General features: G+C 46.4%; 1 protein-coding gene across 3 annotated transcripts in view; it reads right to left on the bottom strand.

Annotated features, from left to right (window-relative positions):
* LOXHD1 (lipoxygenase homology PLAT domains 1) overlaps positions 1 to 20,115 on the bottom strand; it is a 283,627-nt gene that overhangs the window by 98,166 nt on the left and 165,346 nt on the right. For all 3 annotated transcript variants that reach the window (XM_073589763.1, XM_073589760.1, XM_073589761.1), the window contains 2 exons: positions 5,901 to 6,061; positions 4,439 to 4,751 (listed from right to left, as the gene is read on the bottom strand). In XM_073589763.1, the coding sequence (XP_073445864.1) occupies positions 4,439 to 4,751; positions 5,901 to 6,061 (474 nt within the window). The remainder of the gene's footprint in view (positions 1 to 4,438; positions 4,752 to 5,900; positions 6,062 to 20,115) is intronic.

The following is a 20,115-nucleotide window of genomic DNA, read 5'->3' on the forward strand; positions in this document are numbered from 1 at the left end:
CTGATGTCATCATAGGTTGCAAGCCCTGCCGCTCACTATGATGTCATAATGGTTGACTGTGGGATGGAGGATGTGTGATGGGTATATGTACACTGGACTATGGGATGGAGGATATGTATGGCGGGTATATGGGCACGGGACTATGGGATGGAGGATATGTATGACGGGTATATGGGCAAGGGACTATGGGATGGCGGATATGTATGATGGGTATATGGGCATGGGACTATGGGATGGAGGATGTGTAATGGGTATATGGACACTCGACTATGGGATGGAGGATATGTATGATGGGTATATGGGCACTGGACTATGGGATGGAGGATATGTATAATGGGTATATGGGTATGGGATTATGGGATGGAGGATGTGTAATGGGTATATGAGCACGGGACTATGGGATGGAGGATATGTATGATGGGTATATGGGCAGGGACTATGAGATGGAGGATGTGTGATGGGTATATGGGCAGGGACTATGGGATGGAGGATATGTATGATGGGTATATGGGCATGGGACTATGGGATGGAGGATGTATGATGGGTATATGGGCACTGGACTATGGGATGGAGGATATGTATGAAGGGTATATGGGCATGGGACTATGCGATGAAGGATATGTGATGGGTATATGGGCACGGGACTATGGGATGGAGGATATGTATGATGGGTATATGGGCAGGGACTATGGGATGGAGGATATGTATGATGGGTATATGGGCAAGGGACTATGGGATGGTGGATATGTATGATGGGTATATGGGCATGGGACTATGGGATGGAGGATGTGTAATGGGTATATGGACACTCGACTATGGGATGGAGGATATGTATGATGGGTATATGGGCACTGGACTATGGGATGGAGGATATGTATGATGGGTATATGGGTATGGGACTATGGGATGGAGGATGTGTAATGGGTATATGGGCACGGGACTATGGGATGGAGGATATGTATGATGGGTATTTGGGCAGGGACTATGGGATGGAGGATATGTATGATGGGTATATGGGCATAGAACTATGGGATGGAGGATGTATGATGGGTATATGGGCACTGGACTATGGGATGGAGGATATGTATGAAGGGTATATGGGCATGGGACTATGCGATGAAGGATGTGTGATGGGTATATGGACACTCGACTATGGGATGGAGGATATGTATGATGGGTATATGGGCACTGGACTATGGGATGGAGGATATGTATGATGGGTATATGGGCATGGGACTATGCGATGAAGGATGCGTGATGGGTATATGGGCATGGAACTATGGAATGGAGGATGTGTGATGGGTATATGGGCACTCGACTGTGGGATGGAGGATATGTATGATGGGTATATGGGTACTGGACTATGGGATGGAGGATGTGTGATGGGTATATGGGCACTCGACTATGGGATCGTGGATATGTATGATGGGTATATGGTCACGGGACTATGGGATGGAGGATAATTATAATTTGCTATAACTAACCACAGTTAGTTACTATGCCCGGGCAGTGTCGGGCTCTTCAGCTAGTTAGGTAATAAAGATCAATAGAGACATCTATTGGTTATCTGAAATCTGATAGAGACAAGACTTTGTAAGAAAGGGAAAGTGGTCTCATACTCAGGGGTGTGGCTTTGTGTAAATGAAAATTTAATATTTGAATAATTGAAGTTTTGAAGTTAAGAAGAGTTTTATTTTCAGTATGCCATCAATTCTTTCCAACCTGATATTTTTCTATTAGTATAATTTTTAATAAATTTATGCTGATGGTGTTATTTTTATAATATACAAATCATTCATTGTTTGAAGAAGCCGGCTAACAGATACCAAGAGATCTAACTTAATAAATACTTAGCATTACTAAGATTGTGCAAATTCAGCAAGAGAACTGAGTTACTGCCTCTACTCAAACTCAAAGCTTAATTCATAATTCTGCATCTTTCTGAATTGAACTATTCTGGCGTCCCTTAGTTACTGTCAACTTACTCTGGCAATTTGCATTCTAGAAATATCTCTTTACACCAAGCACTGCTCAGTAATTTGATCTATGAAAAACAAAATGTCCCTTGCTAATATAACTTGATAGGGGTGTATCTAGTTATTTACCTGTTGGTTGTTTCCAACGTTAATTAATAGAATTACAGATGCAGCTCTAAATTATAATACAGTCAGTAATCCAGAATCTGTATAAGGTAATTAATGCAGTGTGTTTGTATAGTGACTCCACTGAGAGAATTGTAAGAGCAGCTCTGGAGTATAATACAGGATGTAACTCAGGATCAGTAATGTAATGTATGTACACAGTGACTGCACCAGCAGAATAGTGAGTGCAGCTTTGGAGTATAATACAGAAGGTAACTCAGGATCAGTAATGTAATGTATGTACACAGTGACTGCACCAGCAGAATAGTGAGTGCAGCTCTGGGGTATAATACAGGATGTAACTCAGGATCAGTAATGTAATGTATGTACACAGTGACTGCACCAGCAGAATAGTGAATGCAGCTCTGGGGTATAATACAGGATGTAACTCAGGATCAGTAATGTAATGTATGTACACAGTGACTGCACCAGCAGACTAGTGAGTGCAGCTCTGGGGTATAATACAGGATGTAACTCAGGATCAGTAATGTAATGTATGTACACAGTGACTGCACCAGCAGAATAGTGAATGCAGCTCTGGAGTATAATACAGGATGTAACTCAGGATCAGTAATGTAATGTATGTACACAGTGACTGCACCAGCAGAATAGTGAGTGCAGCTCTGGGGTATAATACAGGATGTAACTCAGGATCAGTAATGTAATGTATGTACACAGAGACTGCACCAGCAGAATAGTGAGTGCAGCTCTGGAGTAGAATACAGGATATAACTCAGGATCAGTAATGTAATGTATGTACACAGTGACTGCACCAGCAGAATAGTGAGTGCAGCTCTGGAGTATAATACAGGATGTAACTCAGGATCGGTAATGTAATGTATGTACACAGTGACTGCACCAGCAGAATAGTGAGTGCAGCTCTGGCGTATAATACAGGATATAACTCAGGATCAGTAATGTAATGTATGTACACAGTGACTGCACCAGCAGAATAGTGAGTGCAGCTCTGGAGTATAATGCAGGATGTAACTCAGGACCAGTAATGTAGTGTATGTACACAGTGACTGCACCAGCAGAATAGTGAGTGCAGCTCTGGAGTATAATACAGGATGTAACTCAGATCAGTAATGTAATGTATGTACACAGAGACTGCACCAGCAGAATAGTGAGTGCAGCTCTGGAGTAGAATACAGGATATAACTCAGGATCAGTAATGTAATGTATGTACACAGTGACTGCACCAGCAGAATAGTGAGTGCAGCTCTGGAGTATAATACAGGATGTAACTCAGGATCGGTAATGTAATGTATGTACACAGTGACTGCACCAGCAGAATAGTGAGTGCAGCTCTGGGGTATAATACAGGATGTAACTCAGGACCAGTAATGTAGTGTATGTACACAGTGACTGCACAGCAGAATAGTGAGTGCAGCTCTGAAGCATAATACAGGATGTAACTCGGGATCAGTAATGTAATGTATGTACACAGTGACTGCACCAGCAGAATAGTGAGTGCAGCTCTGGCGTATAATACAGGATGTAACTCAGGATCAGTAATGTAATGTATGTACACAGTGACTGCACCAGCAGAATAGTGAGTGCAGCTCTGGAGTATAATGCAGGATGTAACTCAGGACCAGTAATGTAATGTATGTACACAGTGACTGCACCAGCAAAATAGTGAGTGCAGCTCTGGGGTATAATACAGGATGTAACTCAGGACCAGTAATGTAGTGTATGGACACAGTGACTGCACCAGCAGAATAGTGAGTGCAGCTCTGGAGTATGATGCAGGATGTAACTCAGGACCAGTAATGTAGTGTATGTACACAGTGACTGCACCAGCAGAATAGTGAGTGCAGCTCTGGGGTATAATACAGGATGTAACTCAGGATCAGTAATGTAATGTATGTACACAGTGACTGCACCAGCAGAATAGTGAGTGCAGCTCTGGGGTATAATACAGGATGTAACTCAGGATCAGTAATGTAATGTATGTACACAGTGACTGCACCAGCAGAATAGTGAGTGCAGCTCTGGAGTATAATGCAGGATGTAACTCAGGACCAGTAATGTAGTGTATGTACACAGTGACTGCACCAGCAGAATAGTGAGTGCAGCTCTGGAGCATAATACAGGATGTAACTCATTTATTTTTTAATATTTGGAATCAGTGTGATGTGATGGGGACAGTAATGAGATGAAGTGTTATATTCTATCTTGCTGTCCTGGTGGCTGTGTGCGGTAACTACCAGAATAATATAAGATGACATGATTGTTAATTGTTTTATGGAATATCAGCAATTTCTTTCTATAGATATGTTTATTACATTTACCTTCAAGCTCTGTATCATGTGGAAGGAGTTCTACCACCACTTCTCCATCAACTTCACCTCGGGCCAGCCACCTGCTGCACTCAAACTTGTAGGACTCCACTACTTCCTGCGGTTGCATCTCCACTTCATCTTCTTTGCTGGATTTCTTCTTCTTGTTTGGCTTCTTCTTCTTGTCACTTGGTGGGGCTGATGACACCATCTGAATCCCAACACGTTTGATCTCAACCATTTCTAGGAACCAACCATCCCCGAATCCTGTACCGTCATGACCAATCCTAAGCTTGAGAATTTTCCCTACATCCAGCGCTTCTATCTGTGAGCAGATGAGTTCAGAATGATAAAAAGCACAAACATCCAAAATGTCAGCAGCACGAGGCAGAAATCAAATGAGCTGCTGCTTCTTCACATGATGAACCATAGACGTCAAAAGCTTTAGGTCAATTGATACTTATTTTCATCCACCCTACTGAGGGTAAAAGTTCTTAGAAAATGAGGGACTGGGCAGTAAGTAAAGAAGACCCCTCACTTTCCTCTTATAATTTCAGCCATGTAATCCCGCCATATAGTTCCTATATAATACTGAGACAATATCACCATATAGTGGCAAAAATATGCAGTACCTAAAGTGAACTTCTGATTTCAGTTGACAGTGTGTACATGAGGAATGGCAATATTTGTGTCCATAATATGATGTATATCCTACAGGTTTCACCAATTTTCCCGTCTGCAGGTTCTAGCTCAAATATTCAGTTGTCTCTGAGCTGGTGGGTGGAGGATAGCAGCTATGATGTTTCCCATGCACAGCACACACAGACATAAGGGTTTCCTGCTGTCCTGACTCAATGTAGCACATGTTTATACGAAGCAGCAGCAGAATAGAGGACATTTTACAGCAGTACTGAGCAGTGTAGCTGCAAATCCAGCATTGGGGTGAAATAAAACACTTCGAAATCTGTAGAAATCTTTCTACCTCTTTCGCTCTTTTTTTTTACTTTGCTCCTCCTCCTACCTTATAAAAAGACTTTAGTAGGCAGATGTAATCTGATCTCTCAGTGATCTGGCAGTTGCTCTTGATCTGACCAAGGCAGAATTAGCCGTTTTTCAGATTAAATAAATTGTGGAAGAACAGACAAAGACAAAGAGAAGAAGTGGCTCATACGTGGATCAAGAAGCAGATTTCTCTGATAAGATATATTAGAAAGCTTGTGATATTGGTAATTTGGGACAATTACCTAAAAATGTACTTTCAGAAATTAAGATGCTTGAAGAAAACATCTATGGTGATAGAAATGGTAAAGTAATTTTAAGCTAGTGCCTAATTAATTTATTAAGCAGGTACCATGAATACTAAGCATTCCTCATGAATATTAATCAGACCTCATGAATATTAATCAAAAGTAGCAAAAATGCCCAAAATTGGTTACAACCATATCATCTGTATATATATCACATTATTTTATACCTTGAAGATGTCGACAGCTCCTCTCTCAAAGTCGTTTGAGCGGCTCCGCAGAAAGGTCTCCTCTGTCTTCCCCCGGTCTCCGTATAGCTGCATGAAGACATTGGCGTTGGTGCCAGCCCCTCTCACATTGCCGGTGGTCACAATAACTTCATAATTAACAACTGGAGAGAGAAAGAAATGTTACAAGCACTGGGTATGATGGGAAGAACTAGATTAGGCCAAAAGGATTTAAAAATAGTGACATTGTTACAGCAAACAGTATCAAATTGTGGCCAAATTTCCCAAAAAGGTGGCATCCTGGATTTGACCCAGTACCCTACCACATTTTTCTAGTTCACAATGCTTTTGTGGTTAATGGACACTAATGCTACCTTTTTCCCAAAACTTTTGAAGGAAATGGTATAAAATGTCTTCAGCACAATGAGATGGGGGTCCCTTACACCTCCTGCTTGGCATCCCATGAGATGGGGGTCCCTCACAACCCCTGCTTGGCATCCCATGAGATGGGGGTCCCTCACAACCCCTGCTTGGCAGCCCATGAGATGGGAGTCCCTCACAACCCCGGCTTGGCATCCCATGAGATGGGGGTCCCTCACAACCCCTGCTTGGCATCCCATGAGATGGGGGTCCCTCACAACCCCTGCTTGGCATCCCATGAGATGGGGGTCCCTCACAACCCCTGCTTGGCATCCCATGAGATGGGGGTCTTTTACAACCCTTGCTTGGCATCCTATGAGAAGGGGGTCCCTCACAACCCCTGCTTGGCATCCCATGAGATGGGGGTCCCTCACACCTCCTGCTTGGCATCCCATGAGATGGGGGTCCCTCACAACCCCTGCTTGGCATCCCATGAGATGGGGGTCCCTCACAACCCCTGCTTGGCATCCCATGAGATGGGGGTCTCTCACAACCCCTGCTTGGCATCCCATGAGATGGGAGTCTTTTACAACCCTTGCTTGGCATCCCATGAGAAGGGGGTCCCTCACAACCCCTGCTTGGCATCCTATTCTGACATCCAACCTGTATGCAATGGATGGAGCCGGGCCTACTCCATGACCACAACAGTTTAGACCCTTAGCCAGGGTGGGAAATTTATTTTCCCAAGGGGCCACATCAAAGACCCTTATCCAACCGGCCACACTTATTATTACCGTTTTATCTATTTTTATCACTTGATTTTGAACAGACTTATGTTCGGTGACTCGCTGCTACTGTTAATACATGCAAAATGTTCTTCCCTAACAAAAACATAATTTACTGCTTTTAATATAAGTTTATATAAAGAAGCAAACTGTTCTACTCCTGTTACTCAGCCTTTGTACCCTAATCTACTGCTCATAACACAATATGTCCCCACACAGCTCCTCAAACAGCATGATATTCCCACAAACTCTCTCACACTGTATAATGGATCCTCAGACAGTATAATGTCCTCACAAAACCACCCCCCACACTGTATAATGTCCCCAAAGGGTATGATGTCTTCACAATGCCTCCACACTGTATAATGTCCCCACTCAGTACGATGTCCTCACTTAGCTCCCATGCAGCATATTCCCACACAGCATGTCCCCAAAACCTCCCCCCTACAGAGTATATTCCCACACAGCTCCCCTACACAGCATGTCCCCACAAAGTCTCCTACACAGTATGATGCACCCATAGAGTCCCCATGCAATATGATATCCCTGTGCTGCACCCTTACACAGTTTCTCCCGCCAGAACCCGCCCTACACACTATGATGCTAACATAGATCTCCCCATGCAGTATGCTATCTCCACACAGCCCCCTACACAGTATGATGTCCTTCAGAGTATGGCACCACAGTCCCCCTCTCCTCCCACACAAATTTTGATATCTTCACATTTCCTCCTTACATAGTGTAATATCCCCACACAGGCCCCGGCGCAGAATGATGTCTCCACACATGCCCCTTAGGGCACAGCATGTTGTCCTCATACATGCCACTTAGGGCACAGCATGATGACCTTTCACATGTCTCTTAGCGCACAACATGATGTCCTCACACATGCCCCTTTATGCACAGCATGATATCCTCACACATGCCCCTTAGGGCACAGCATGATGTCCTGTGAGATAGCATGTACACGAGATGCAGTGACGAGCAGGAGGCAGAGCAAGAGTTAAAGGGTTTATTACAGGGAATACTCCACTAGGGCTACTAGGGAGTAAGATTGAATAATATATCGCGGTAAGAACAATTGTTCATGAAACAGGTAAACTTATCAGTCTGTTAGTTTCCGGGCTGTGAAGGCTTGAAGTCCTACGGTACCGCCCACGCAAGGGACGCGTGAAGTCTCTGGCGTGGTCCTGAAGAAAGTTAAGGAACTGTTTCCCAACGAAGACGGCGTATCCTGGCTCTCCTAGGAGAGGCCCTGTGTTCCCGGGACGATGTACGTGATACGACACAGTCCATGGAACTACCGGAGCGTGACTCAGTTCTGCGGCGGAGTCGGGGGTGAAACTACCCCGCTCTGTACGAATCATCAGGTCAGACTTAGGCCGCGCCCGCAGCAATCAACGGAACGGTGCGGGACGGATTCTCGGTGACAGGGGTGAGCGGACACACAGCTACTTGTTGCTCTCAGTCAGGGTGCGCAGAGGCCAGGGAACTACAGTGCTGGCCTGAGCTATCGCGTCGCTCCAAGGAGAGTGAATCTTCCCGCCAAGTGAGCCGCTTTCCCACGCACCGTCCCTTTTATCCCTGACTCGACCGGGTCAGAAAGATTTACCCCCGGCAACAATGGTGACAGCCCCAACAGTTCCGGGAGAGAGGTACCACCGGCCCGGTCCCTCTTCCTACAGTCCCCAGACATGACGCGTAGGGCACAGCATGATGTCACCACTCAATCTTCTTAGGGCACAGCATGATGTCCCCACACATGCCCCTTAGGGCACAGCATGATGTCCTCACATATGCCCCTTAGGGCACAGTGTTATGAACGAGTCACCGTAGGAGGCAGACACAAAAATAGAAGTTACGTCCAGAAAACCGGAGAAGTTGGCAACTATCAGATTGCAGACCCCTGAACCTATCAACACAACTAGCAGTAGCCGTGGGGGGTTCCTACGGTGCAATAGACCCCTCGATCACAGCCGGAGAACTAAATAACCTAAAGACAGAAAAGGAAATCTAAACTGCCCCAGAGCAGACCCCAAAGTAAAAGGCAGCCCCCAACATATAATGACGGTGAAGCAAGATGAAAAAACACTCACACAGATAGAAAGATAGGCTGAGCAAACAATGGGGCCCAAGCTAACTAAAAATAGGACAGGATAGGAAAGCTGCTGTCTGCAATCTGCAAAAACCCTATAAAGACATAAGCCAACCGGCTGATATGGAAAAAGGCCCTGAAGCAGCTAGGCTTCAAACACTATATCAGCACTCAGGTATTTTCTGAAGACAGAGCTAAAGGAATTCAGCTCACCCCAGCAGGGAATGACAGAAATCCAGCAAAACAAAGTCAAAGTACAAATGCAAAAGACAGAGCAGAAAACTTAGCTTTAAAAGAGCAGGAATTCAGACTGGTATCCAAGGATCCCACAGAGAAATCACCCGCAGGGCAGAAGGGCGTCGACAGCCTTATATCCAGTCAGTAACTCCACTCAGCCAATCATCATCATTAGGCCCAGATGCTTGATAATCAGGCTCACTACCTTTCTTTACCAGAAGAGGGAGTTCATCGGGCCTCAGTGGTAAAGGGGAAAATTAACTCACAACAGTACCTCCCCCTTGAGGAGGGGTCACCGAACCCTCAACCACGCCACCAGGGCAATCAGGGTGAGCCCGATGAAAGGCATGCACCAATCTTTTGGCATGAATATCAGAGGCAGAGACCCAGGAATTATCCTCCTGACCATAACCCTTCCACTTAACCAAATACTGGAGTCTCTGTCTAGCCAGACGGCAATCCAGTACTTTCTCTACCTCATATTCCATGTTACCTTCAACCAATACAGGGTCTGGAGGTGCCACCCCCGGAACAACAAGTTCAACAAACCTCTTCAACAAAGACTTATGGAACACATTATGGATTTTAAATGTGACAGGAAGAGCCAAACGAAAAGAGACCGGATTAATAATCTCCAAAATCTTGTAAGGTCCAATAAATCTAGGCTTAAACTTAGGAGAAGCCACCTTCATAGCAATATTTTTTGATGATAACCACACCATATCACCAACCTTAAACTGGGGACCAATGGTCCTATGTCGGTTGGAAAACCGCTGGGCCTTTTCCTGGGAGAGAGATAACTTATCCACCACTTGGTCCCAGATCTGGTGCATTCTCTCCACTACAGTGTCAACACCTGGGCAGGCAGAGGGCTCCACCTGCCCTGAAGAAAATCGAGGGTGAAACCCAAAGTTACAAAAAAAAGGTGACATCAAAGTGGCAGAACTAGCTCTATTATTTAAAGTAAATTCGGCCAAGGGCAAAAATGAAACCCAATCATCCTGATCAGCGGAAATAAAACATCTCAAATATGACTCAAAGGTCTGGTTTGTTCACTCTGTCTGCCCATTGGTCTGAGGGTGAAAAGCAGAGAAGGACAACTGAATTCCCAGCTTGGAACAGAAAGTTCTCCAAAATCTAGACACAAACTGAACTCCTCTGTCAGATACAATGTTCTCAGGAATCCCGTGCAAGCGAACCACCTGTTGCAAAAACAAGGGTACCAACTCAGAGGAAGACGGCAACTTAGGGAGTGGTGCAAGATGAACCATCTTAGAGAACATATCACAAATCACCCAAATAACAGTCATCCTTTGAGAGACAGGCATATCAGAGATGAAATCCATTGAAATATGGGTCCATGGCCTCTTGGGGACAGGCAAAGGCATCAACAACCCACTAGAGCGAGAACACGATTTAGACCGGGAGCAAGTCCCACAGGACTGCACAAAATTCCTGACATCACGAGACAAGGAGGGCCACCAAAAAGACCGACTCACCAAATCTCTAGTACCAAAAATACCTGGATGACCAGCCAAAGCAGAGCAATGAACTTCAGACATCACTCTCCTCTTCCACTGGTCAGGAACATACAACTTTCCACTGGGACAACGCTCAGGTTTGTCCTCCTGGAACTCTTCCAGAGCACGTCTCAAATCGGGCGAGATGGCAGAAAGAACTACCCCTTCGCCTAAGATGGTAGCAGGTTTGGTCACCACAGGAGAATCAGCAAAGAAGCTCCTAGAGAGGGCGTCTGCCTTGACATTCTTAGTTCCAGGAAGAAAAGAAACCACAAAATCAAAACGTGTAAAAAACAAGGCCCACCTAGCCTGTCTAGGGTTCAAGCGCTTAGCCGACTCTAGGTAAATCAAATTCTTGTGGTCAGTGAGGACCACGACTTGATGCTTAGCTCCCTTCAACCAATGTCTCCACTCCTCAAATGCCCATTTCATGGCCAACAGTTCCCGATTCCCCACATCATAGTTACGTTCAGATGGAGAGAACTTTCAGGAAAAGAAAGCACAGGGATTCATTTTAAATGTTACAGGATCCTTTTGGGACAAAACAGCTCCTGCACCAATCTCAGAAGCATCCACCTCTACCTGGAACGGAAGTGAGACATCAGGTTGCCGCAAAACCAGGGCGGAGGTGAATCTTCGCTTCAGCTCCTGAAAGGAAGAAACAGCCTCTGGAGACCAATTTAACACATCAGCACCCTTCTTAGGCCTCTTTCACACATCAGGTTTTCGCCGTCAGGCGTGATCCGGCGCTTTTGACAGAAACCGGATCCGGCGAAATGCAATGCCGGATCCGGTTTCCCCCCCATTGACTTGCATTTGCGCCGGATCGCGCCGGATGGCCATGCGTTTCATCCGGTTTTCGCCGGATCCGGCAATGTGTCGCGATCCGGCGTCTGGAAAAAACGGCTACTGTAACGTTTTTTGTCTCCGGCGAAAAAGCCGGACCCACCAGATCCGGCGCGTCCGGCTTTTTCACACAATGAAAGCCTATGAGCGCCGCAATGCACCTGATCCGGCGAAAGCCGGATCCGGTGACCGGATCCGGTTTTTTTGGTCTGAGCATGCTCAGTAGCTCTGCCCACAAGACATATATAAAAGCAAGACAGTGGGACCCACAGCCACACCCAACATGCCACCCAAGAAAGCAACCAAGCGCAGCAGGAGAAGGCAGGAGACCACTGCAGCACCATCAGCACCACCACCACCCCAAATGGAGCAGCAAATGGAACAGCAAATGGAACATGCTGAGGAGGGGAGTCCAGCAGCAGATGAGAGACGGTAATTATCAAATCCCCCATTCCTCCAAACTAGGGCCATGGAATATCAAGATATTCATTGGCCCTTTGTTTCTCTTTATTCAACAGCCGCCCAAGAGATGCAGCAGCAGCAGCAGCAGCAGAAATGGCATCACTGGCAGCAGCAACAGCAGCAGCAATACCCACAGCCATGGAGTCTGGCCATCAACAGGACAGCACATCTTCTTCTGGGAGCCCTCCCTCGCATCGTCAGCGTTTGACGGTAAGTTTTTATTTCCAAAATCCATCATCTCTGTAATATATGTCTATTCATTGCCTTTTATTTCAAAACAGGAATCACAAGATGAAGAGGAGCTCCCAGAAGAAGAAGGAAGGGGTGGACAGACACCTGGAGTGGGCTCACAATTGGTAAGTTTTTTGCATCAAACGCAGAAACACAACATCACACTACACATAGAAAACAATGTTCTGCAGACCACACACAGCAAACAAATGCCTACATCCAAAGACATAACATTTTTTGTTTTCTTCTCTAGTCTTCCCAATCTGGTGCTCGGCCAAGAGGTCCTCGCAGTGCCTCCCAGGGTCGTCGGCGACAGCAACGCGGCGGTCACCAGCGTGTAAGTATAAATATTTTTGCTTTGTTTTTTTGCACTTTTTATTTCATTTCTTTTGTGGAGGCTAATTATGTTATTTTTGTCTTTTTCTTTAACAGCCTTCACAGCGTGCTCCCGACTCTGACGGTGAGGATGGAGGACTCGATGTGGACCACCTCATCGATCTCGTCAGAGAAAGGGAGCCGCTCTGGAATATGGCTGACCGCCGCCACGCTGACCTTATCGTTACCCGACGACTCTGGGAGGAAATCTGTTCGCTCCTTGTGGGCCGCTGGGAGGACCTCGATGTTCGGGCCCAGATTAAAGAGCGTAAGTATATACAGTACCGGTTGCTTGATTTAAACCAGTGTTTCCCGAACTCCAGTCCTCGTGGTCCCCACGGATCATGTGTTCAGGATTTCTATTTACTATGGAAATCCTGAAAACATGACCCCTGGGGACCATGAGGACTGGAGTTTGTGAAACACTGATGTTGTATACTAACCACTCCTTTCTCGTTTCAGGGAACAGAATTGTGAATCGGTGGCGGTCTGTGAGGGATCGTTTCAAGAAGGAGTTCAATAAAGAGATGCGGGCCCCGAGTGGATCTGGAGGACGCAGGAGTACGCACAAGCCCTGTCGTTCCTCCGGGAAACAATGCTCACCAGAAGGTAAATATTACACACCACATGTGAAAAAAAATGTTAGATGTAACTTTTTTTTTTCAGCCAGGGCCATACCATGTCAGTATTTTAATTGTTTTTTTTTCTCTTTATTCCACAGCACGGTGAGCAGCACTCGGGAGCCTGCACGATTGGACCCTTCTGAGGCGATCCCTGAGGAGACCGGCACCGAGGGACACTTCGACCGCCCCGGTACATCTGCACCTTCCCAGCCTTCCCACACATTCGACCCATCTGTCCCATCCACCAGCACAGGAGCATCGTGGCCGCCTACATTACATGAAGCTGCTGGTGAGGAGATCGCTTTCCCTTTACCCCACCCTTCTGCCCCTGCCACCTCTAGTACACCTGCGGGTACTGGGCGGCAGCGGCAGAGGGGTCAGGAAAAGAGTTATGCGCAAGAGTTCTTGCATCTGAATGCATCTTTCCAGAACTGTCTAAAAGTCTTGTCAGAGCAAATCTCCGCAGGCTTTCAGCAGATCAACTCCAGCATTCTGGAGGTGAAGACACTTCTGCAAACCATGCATTCAGAAGCAAGATCTTCGCCAAACCACACCTTTTTCAGGTCTGTTGTGGAGCGCATGGCAACACTATCTCCTACCCAGCAGATGCATGTAATGCATTCGTGCCACGGTGCTCTACAGCAGGTTACCTCCCAACCTCCACCTCCCACCACTGTAGTTCCTCCACCTGCACCCCCTCCAGCCACTTTCCATCCTCCCCCTCCTATTACATCTGCACCCCCTCCAGCCACTTTCCATCCTCCCCCTCCTATTACATCTGCACCCCCTCCAGCCACTTTCCATCCTCCCCCTCCTATTACATACCAGCAACCTCACCAGTACCAGCAACCTCCCCAGTACCAGACATCTCCCCACTTCCAGCAACCTGCCCCGTACCAAACTCCTTCCCCGTACCAAACTCCTTCCCCGTACCAAACTCCTTCCCCGTACCAAACTCCTTCCCCATACAACTTTCCATCAACATCATGTGCTCCTACAGTCCCTGCCCAACCCTCCACTCCACCGCCCACCACCTCTTCTGCCTCCCACATGTCCACCCATTCTGTAGCTTTTTCCACACCTTCACCTCTAACTGTTCCTTCCCCACCACGATCCCAGTCCTCTCTCCACACACCCAGTGTCGAAGTGTCCCGCAGCCCCTCCAGCAGTATTTCCACCCCACACTACACAGATTTGTAATGTGTGTTTTGTAATAAAAATGCCCATTGGGTTTAAAACCTTTATTAAAAAAGTTTTTTGCACTTTAAAAACATTTTACAAAAAAAAAAAATTTTAAATAAAAGTTAAATTATCGTTTCACAATGGTTGTCTGTCATTTCTTTCTGCGGCGAACTATGTTTAAAAAAAAGGTTAAATACAGGGTATTTCAAAGGTAAAAAGGTATTCAAAACCAGGTTTATAACTGTGGGTAAATTTTAGCTTTTTGCCACAGTTGTGTTCCTGGTTGTGTTTGAAGCAAAGTATTTCACCTAAAAAGTTGTGTTTATTGTTGGTGATTTCCTAACAATGTACACAACTTTTGTTAAAAGGTGAAATACTTTGCATAAAACACAACCAGGTACACACCTGTGGCCTAAAGCTAAAAATAGTAAGACCATGACAAGATAGCCAACTTTGGTTGGCAAAGGTATATACTGTTGGTCCAGAAGGTACACAAGTTTGGTTAGGGCACAAATCTTTCACACTCTGTCATCCTGCCAGTGTACTCTGCCTTGAGGTGACAAAGTATAGTGCAAAATTGTCCCTCATTACTGAAACCGTCACAGAACTTCTAGTGGTAATATTTTCAATGACAACATCCATCTTCGCCAGTAACTTGCTCTTCTCTCCAACCTGCACTTTCTTCTCTACAACCTGTCAAAGAAGGGCTGTAGGAACATGCTATATATAGTTTTCCAGTAGCCAATCCCGTTCGGAAGGCCACAAGGGTCAATTTTAAAAACAGGATCCGGCGTAATCCGTCGAAAAACGGATAGAAAAACGGATGAACCGGATGAGACGGATCCGGTTTTGTCTGTCAAGAACAAGACGGATCCGGCAGAAAACCGGATCCGGCACATCAGGTTTTACAAAACATTTGCCGGATCCGGCATTCCGGCACGACGCCGGATCGCGCCTGACGCCGAAAACCTGATGTGTGAAAGTAGCCTTAGTCAAATCAGTCAATGGCTTGGCAATACTAGAAAATTTTGCTATAAATTTCCGATAAAAGTTAGCAAAACCCAAAAACTTCTGAAGGGCCTTCAAGGAAGTGGGCTGAACCCAATCGTGAATGGCCTGTACCTTGGCCGGGTCCATTTCAATAGTTGACGGAGACAAAATAAATCCCAAAAAAGAAATCCTCTGTACTCCAAAAAGGCATTTAGATCCTTTGACATACAGGGAATTCTCCCTCAAGATCCGGAACACAGTCCGAATATGTTCCACATGAGAATCCCAATCCTTGAAGAAGATCAAAATATCATCCAGAAAGATAATCAAAAATGTATCGACAAAATCTCGGAAAATATCGTTCATGAGCACTGGAAGACAGAAGGGGCATTAGTGAGCCCAATAGGCATCACCAGGTACTCAAAATGTCCCTCCGGAGTATTAAACACCGTCTTCCATTCATCCCCATGCTTAATGCGAATAAGATTATACGCCCCCCTGAGGTCAAGCTTGGTAAACCAGCAAGCACCTTTAACTCTAGAGAATAGATCCGAAATCAGGGGTAACGGATACTGAAATTTAACAGTAATTTTGTTGAGGGCACGATAATCAATACAAGGTCTTAATGATCCATCCTTTTTGGCTACAAAAAAAAAAAACGGCACCTAAGGGTGACGAGGATGGTCTAATATGACCCTTCTCCAACGCCTCCTTAATATAGGATCGCATAGCCTCGTGCTCGGGTACAGATAAATTGAAGAGCCGACCCTTGGGGAATTTACATCCCGGGCTCAGTTCAATTGCACAGTCATAACTCCTATGAGGAGGCAGAGACGCAGACTCATTCTCACTAAATACATCATAAAAGTCCGCCAAATAATCAGGAACATCATGCGACTGAGGAGAGGTGGAAAACATCGGAGCCTCACTAAAGGCACACCGACAACCCCAACTCACCACAGACACAGATTTCCAATCCAAAACTGGATTATGAATTTGCAACCATGGAAACCCCAGAACAATGGTATCATGCAGATTATGCAACACCAAAAATCTGCAATTTTCTTGATGGTCTGGGGCAACCCGCATTACCTCCTGGGTCCAAAACTGAGGTTTATTTTTTGCCAAAGGAGTAGCATCAATCCCCCTCAAAGGGATAGGCGTCTGCAGAGGTGTCATCGGAAATCCACAACGTTTAGCAAAATCCAAGTCCATTAGGTTTAGAGCTGCTCCCGAATCCACAAAAGCCTTGGCGGAAAATGTGCACAGGGAGCAAATCAGAGTAATAGCCAGAAGAAACTTAGGTTGAACACCACCAACAGAAAACGTGTGTGCAAAGCGTTTCTCTCGTTTAGGACAGACAGAAATAATATGCGAGGCATCTCCACAGAAAAAACACAACTTATTACGCCTTCTGAACTCCTGACGCTGCTCTCTGGACAAAACTCTATCACATTGCATAGGTTCAGACATTTGTTCAACAAGTGGCAACACTACTCGTGCAGTTTTGCGTTCGCGCAAACGCCGATCAATCTGAATGGCTAATGACATAGAATCGTCAAGACCAGAGGGAACAGGAAATCCCACCATAGTATCTTTTACGGCTTCTGACAAACCCTTCCGAAAGAGCAGCCAGGGCATTATCATTCCAGGTAGTAAGTACCGCCCACTTTCGGAATTTTTGACAGTACGATTCTGCAGAATCTTTACCCTGGTTCAATGCCAGGAGGGTCTTTTCAGCCTGATCAATGGCATTAGGTTCGTCATACAACAACCCCAAGGCTTGAAAAAATGCGTTCACATTAGTCAGAATAGGATCATCAGGTTTCAAAGAAAACGCCCAATCCTGGGGATCGCCACGCAGCAAAGAGATGACAATTTTAACCTGCTGCGTGGAGCTCCCTGACGAGTTAGGCTTCAAGGCAAAAAATAATTTACAATTATTTTTGAAATTCAAAAATTTAGACCGATCCCCAAAAAATACATCAGGTGTGGGAATCTTTGGTTCAGCAGCATGTGAATGAGCAAGGAAGGCGGAAATTCCCCGCACTTCCGCAGCGAGCTGCTCCACACGATCAGACAATTGCTTTATCTCCATTGAGAGAAAAAAAAATTCCCCCTACGGCCTCAGAGATATAGAGGAAAAAATATACACACTTTTTTTTTTTTTTTTTACAATTCTTTCCTGCTATTGAGTACCCTAGGATCTGCGGTATGGCGGGTGATTCTGTTATGAATGAGTCACCGTAGGAGGCAGACACAAAAATAGAAGCTACGTCCAGAAAACCGGAGAAGTTGGCAATTATCATATTGCAGACCCCTGAACCTATCAACACAACTAGCAGTAGCCGTGGGAGGTTCCTACGGTGCAATAGACCCCTCGATCACAGCCGGAGAACTAAATAACCTAAAGACAGAAAAGGAAATCTAAACTGCCCCAGAGCAGACCCCAAAGTAAAAGGCAGCCCCCAACATATAATGACGGTGAAGCAAGATGAAAAAACACTCACACAGATAGAAAGATAGGCTGAGCAAACAATGGGGCCCAAGCTAACTAAAAATAGGACAGGATAGGAAAGCTGCTGTCTGCAATCTGCAAAAACCCTATAAAGACATAAGCCAACCGGCTGATATGGAAAAAGGCCCTGAAGCAGCTAGGCTTCAAAAACTATATCAGCACTCAGGTATTTTCTGAAGACAGAGCTAAAGGAATTCAGCTCACCCCAGCAGGGAATGACAGAAATCCAGCAAAACAAAGTCAAAGTACAAATGCAAAAGACAGAGCAGAAAACTTAGCTTTAGAAGAGCAGGAATTCAGACTGGTATCCAAGGACCCCACAGAGAAATCACCCGCAGGGCAGAAGGGCGTCGACAGCCTTATATCCAGTCAGTAACTCCACTCAGCCAATCATCATCATTAGGCCCAGATGCTTGATAATCAGGCTCACTACCTTTCTTTACCAGAAGAGGGAGTTCATCGGGCCTCAGTGGTAAAGGGGAAAATGAACTCACAACAACACAGCATGATGTCCTCACATATGCCCCTTAGGGCACAGCATGATGTCCTCACATATGCCCCTTAGGGAACAGCATGATGTCACCACTCAATCTTCTTAGGGCACAGCATGATGTCCCCACACATGCCCCTTAGGGAACAGCATGATGTCCTCACATATGCCCCTTAGGGAACAGCATGATGTCCTCACATATGCCCCTTAGGGAACAGCATGATGTCCTCACATATGCCCCTCAGGGAACAGCATGATGTCCTCACATATGCCCCTTAGTGAAGAGCATGATGTCCTCACACATGTACCTCAGTGCACGGCATGATATCCACACACATGCCCCTTAGGGCACAGCATGATATCCTCACACACACCCCTTAGGGCACAGCATGATGTGCTCACACATACCTCTTAGTGCAGAGTGTAAGGGGGACGACCGGACCGTGGGTACCTGCCTGCCGGGTCAGGAACTGTTGAGGCTGCATCCCCTGTTCTCGGGGGGAAGTCTGAGTGAGCCGGACCTACCCCTATCGCCTGGGGGAAGCACTAGTGAGTCGGACCTTCCTGCTGTCCCAGGAGGGTGGGGAGTGATAGGAAAAAAGCGCGCGCAGCAGCGGGGGCATAAAAAGAAAAAGCGCGCAAAGAAGAAGAGTTTGGCGTGAACGGAGGGCAGTGCACAGACAGGCAAGCGGTGCGCTCTACTTTCCCTCCTCACCACAGAGTACCGGAGCTGTGGCAGACCCCACCATCTGAAGAGGGCTGTCGCGCTGAGGGGAGCAGTGTGCCCAGCAGCAATCCGGAGACAGGGACCGCTGCAGTGAGTGCAGAGCCTGGTGTGCCCAGCAGCCAGGGATGGAAGTGCTCCACCCTGGGAGCACGAGCATCGTGCAGGCCAGCGTCTGCCGTCACACGTTGCCAGCAGCGGGGACCAGAGAGGGAGAGGAATGAGCAGTGTATGCCCGGTGACTACAGAGAGAAAGTGCAGGGTGCTGGTGACCACCAGAGAGAAGCTGTACGCCAGTGGTTGTCTGCGCTTGAGTCTTGGCATGAACCGGCAGCGCGCAGCATGAAGAGGAAAGTGCAGCGCGCCCAGTAGTGACTAGAGAACAAGGTGCCGTATGCTCCATATTCGTGAGTACAGTACATGTGCCACATAAGAGTGACCACAAACGGGACTGACACTTGTGCCCTGATGTTGCCAGCGACTATTTTCCCAGACACTTGCACCCTTAGTTTGCCAGTGTGCATTTGCAGAGCCATGTTGGGCTTGTACAGGATTGTGGCCCATACCCTTTGTAGCCACTGTAGTATATGGACTAGGCCCAGCGGAAGGTAACGGAGACCGACCGCTGCCGCCAGAAGACTAGACATTGTTGTCCACAGTACCGTCCTGGAAAAGACACTGTGTCAGCCGTTGCTGGCGCTATTTAGTTCCCAGCAGGAGTTACAGCTTGGGGAACTTCTGACATCAGTGCTACACAGGAACTTCTGTACTTGATCCTTT

This window comes from Dendrobates tinctorius, unplaced genomic scaffold (assembly GCF_039654945.1).
Source record: "Dendrobates tinctorius isolate UK_male_01 unplaced genomic scaffold, ASM3965494v1 ptg000113l, whole genome shotgun sequence".
NCBI classification, from domain to species: domain Eukaryota; kingdom Metazoa; phylum Chordata; class Amphibia; order Anura; family Dendrobatidae; genus Dendrobates; species Dendrobates tinctorius.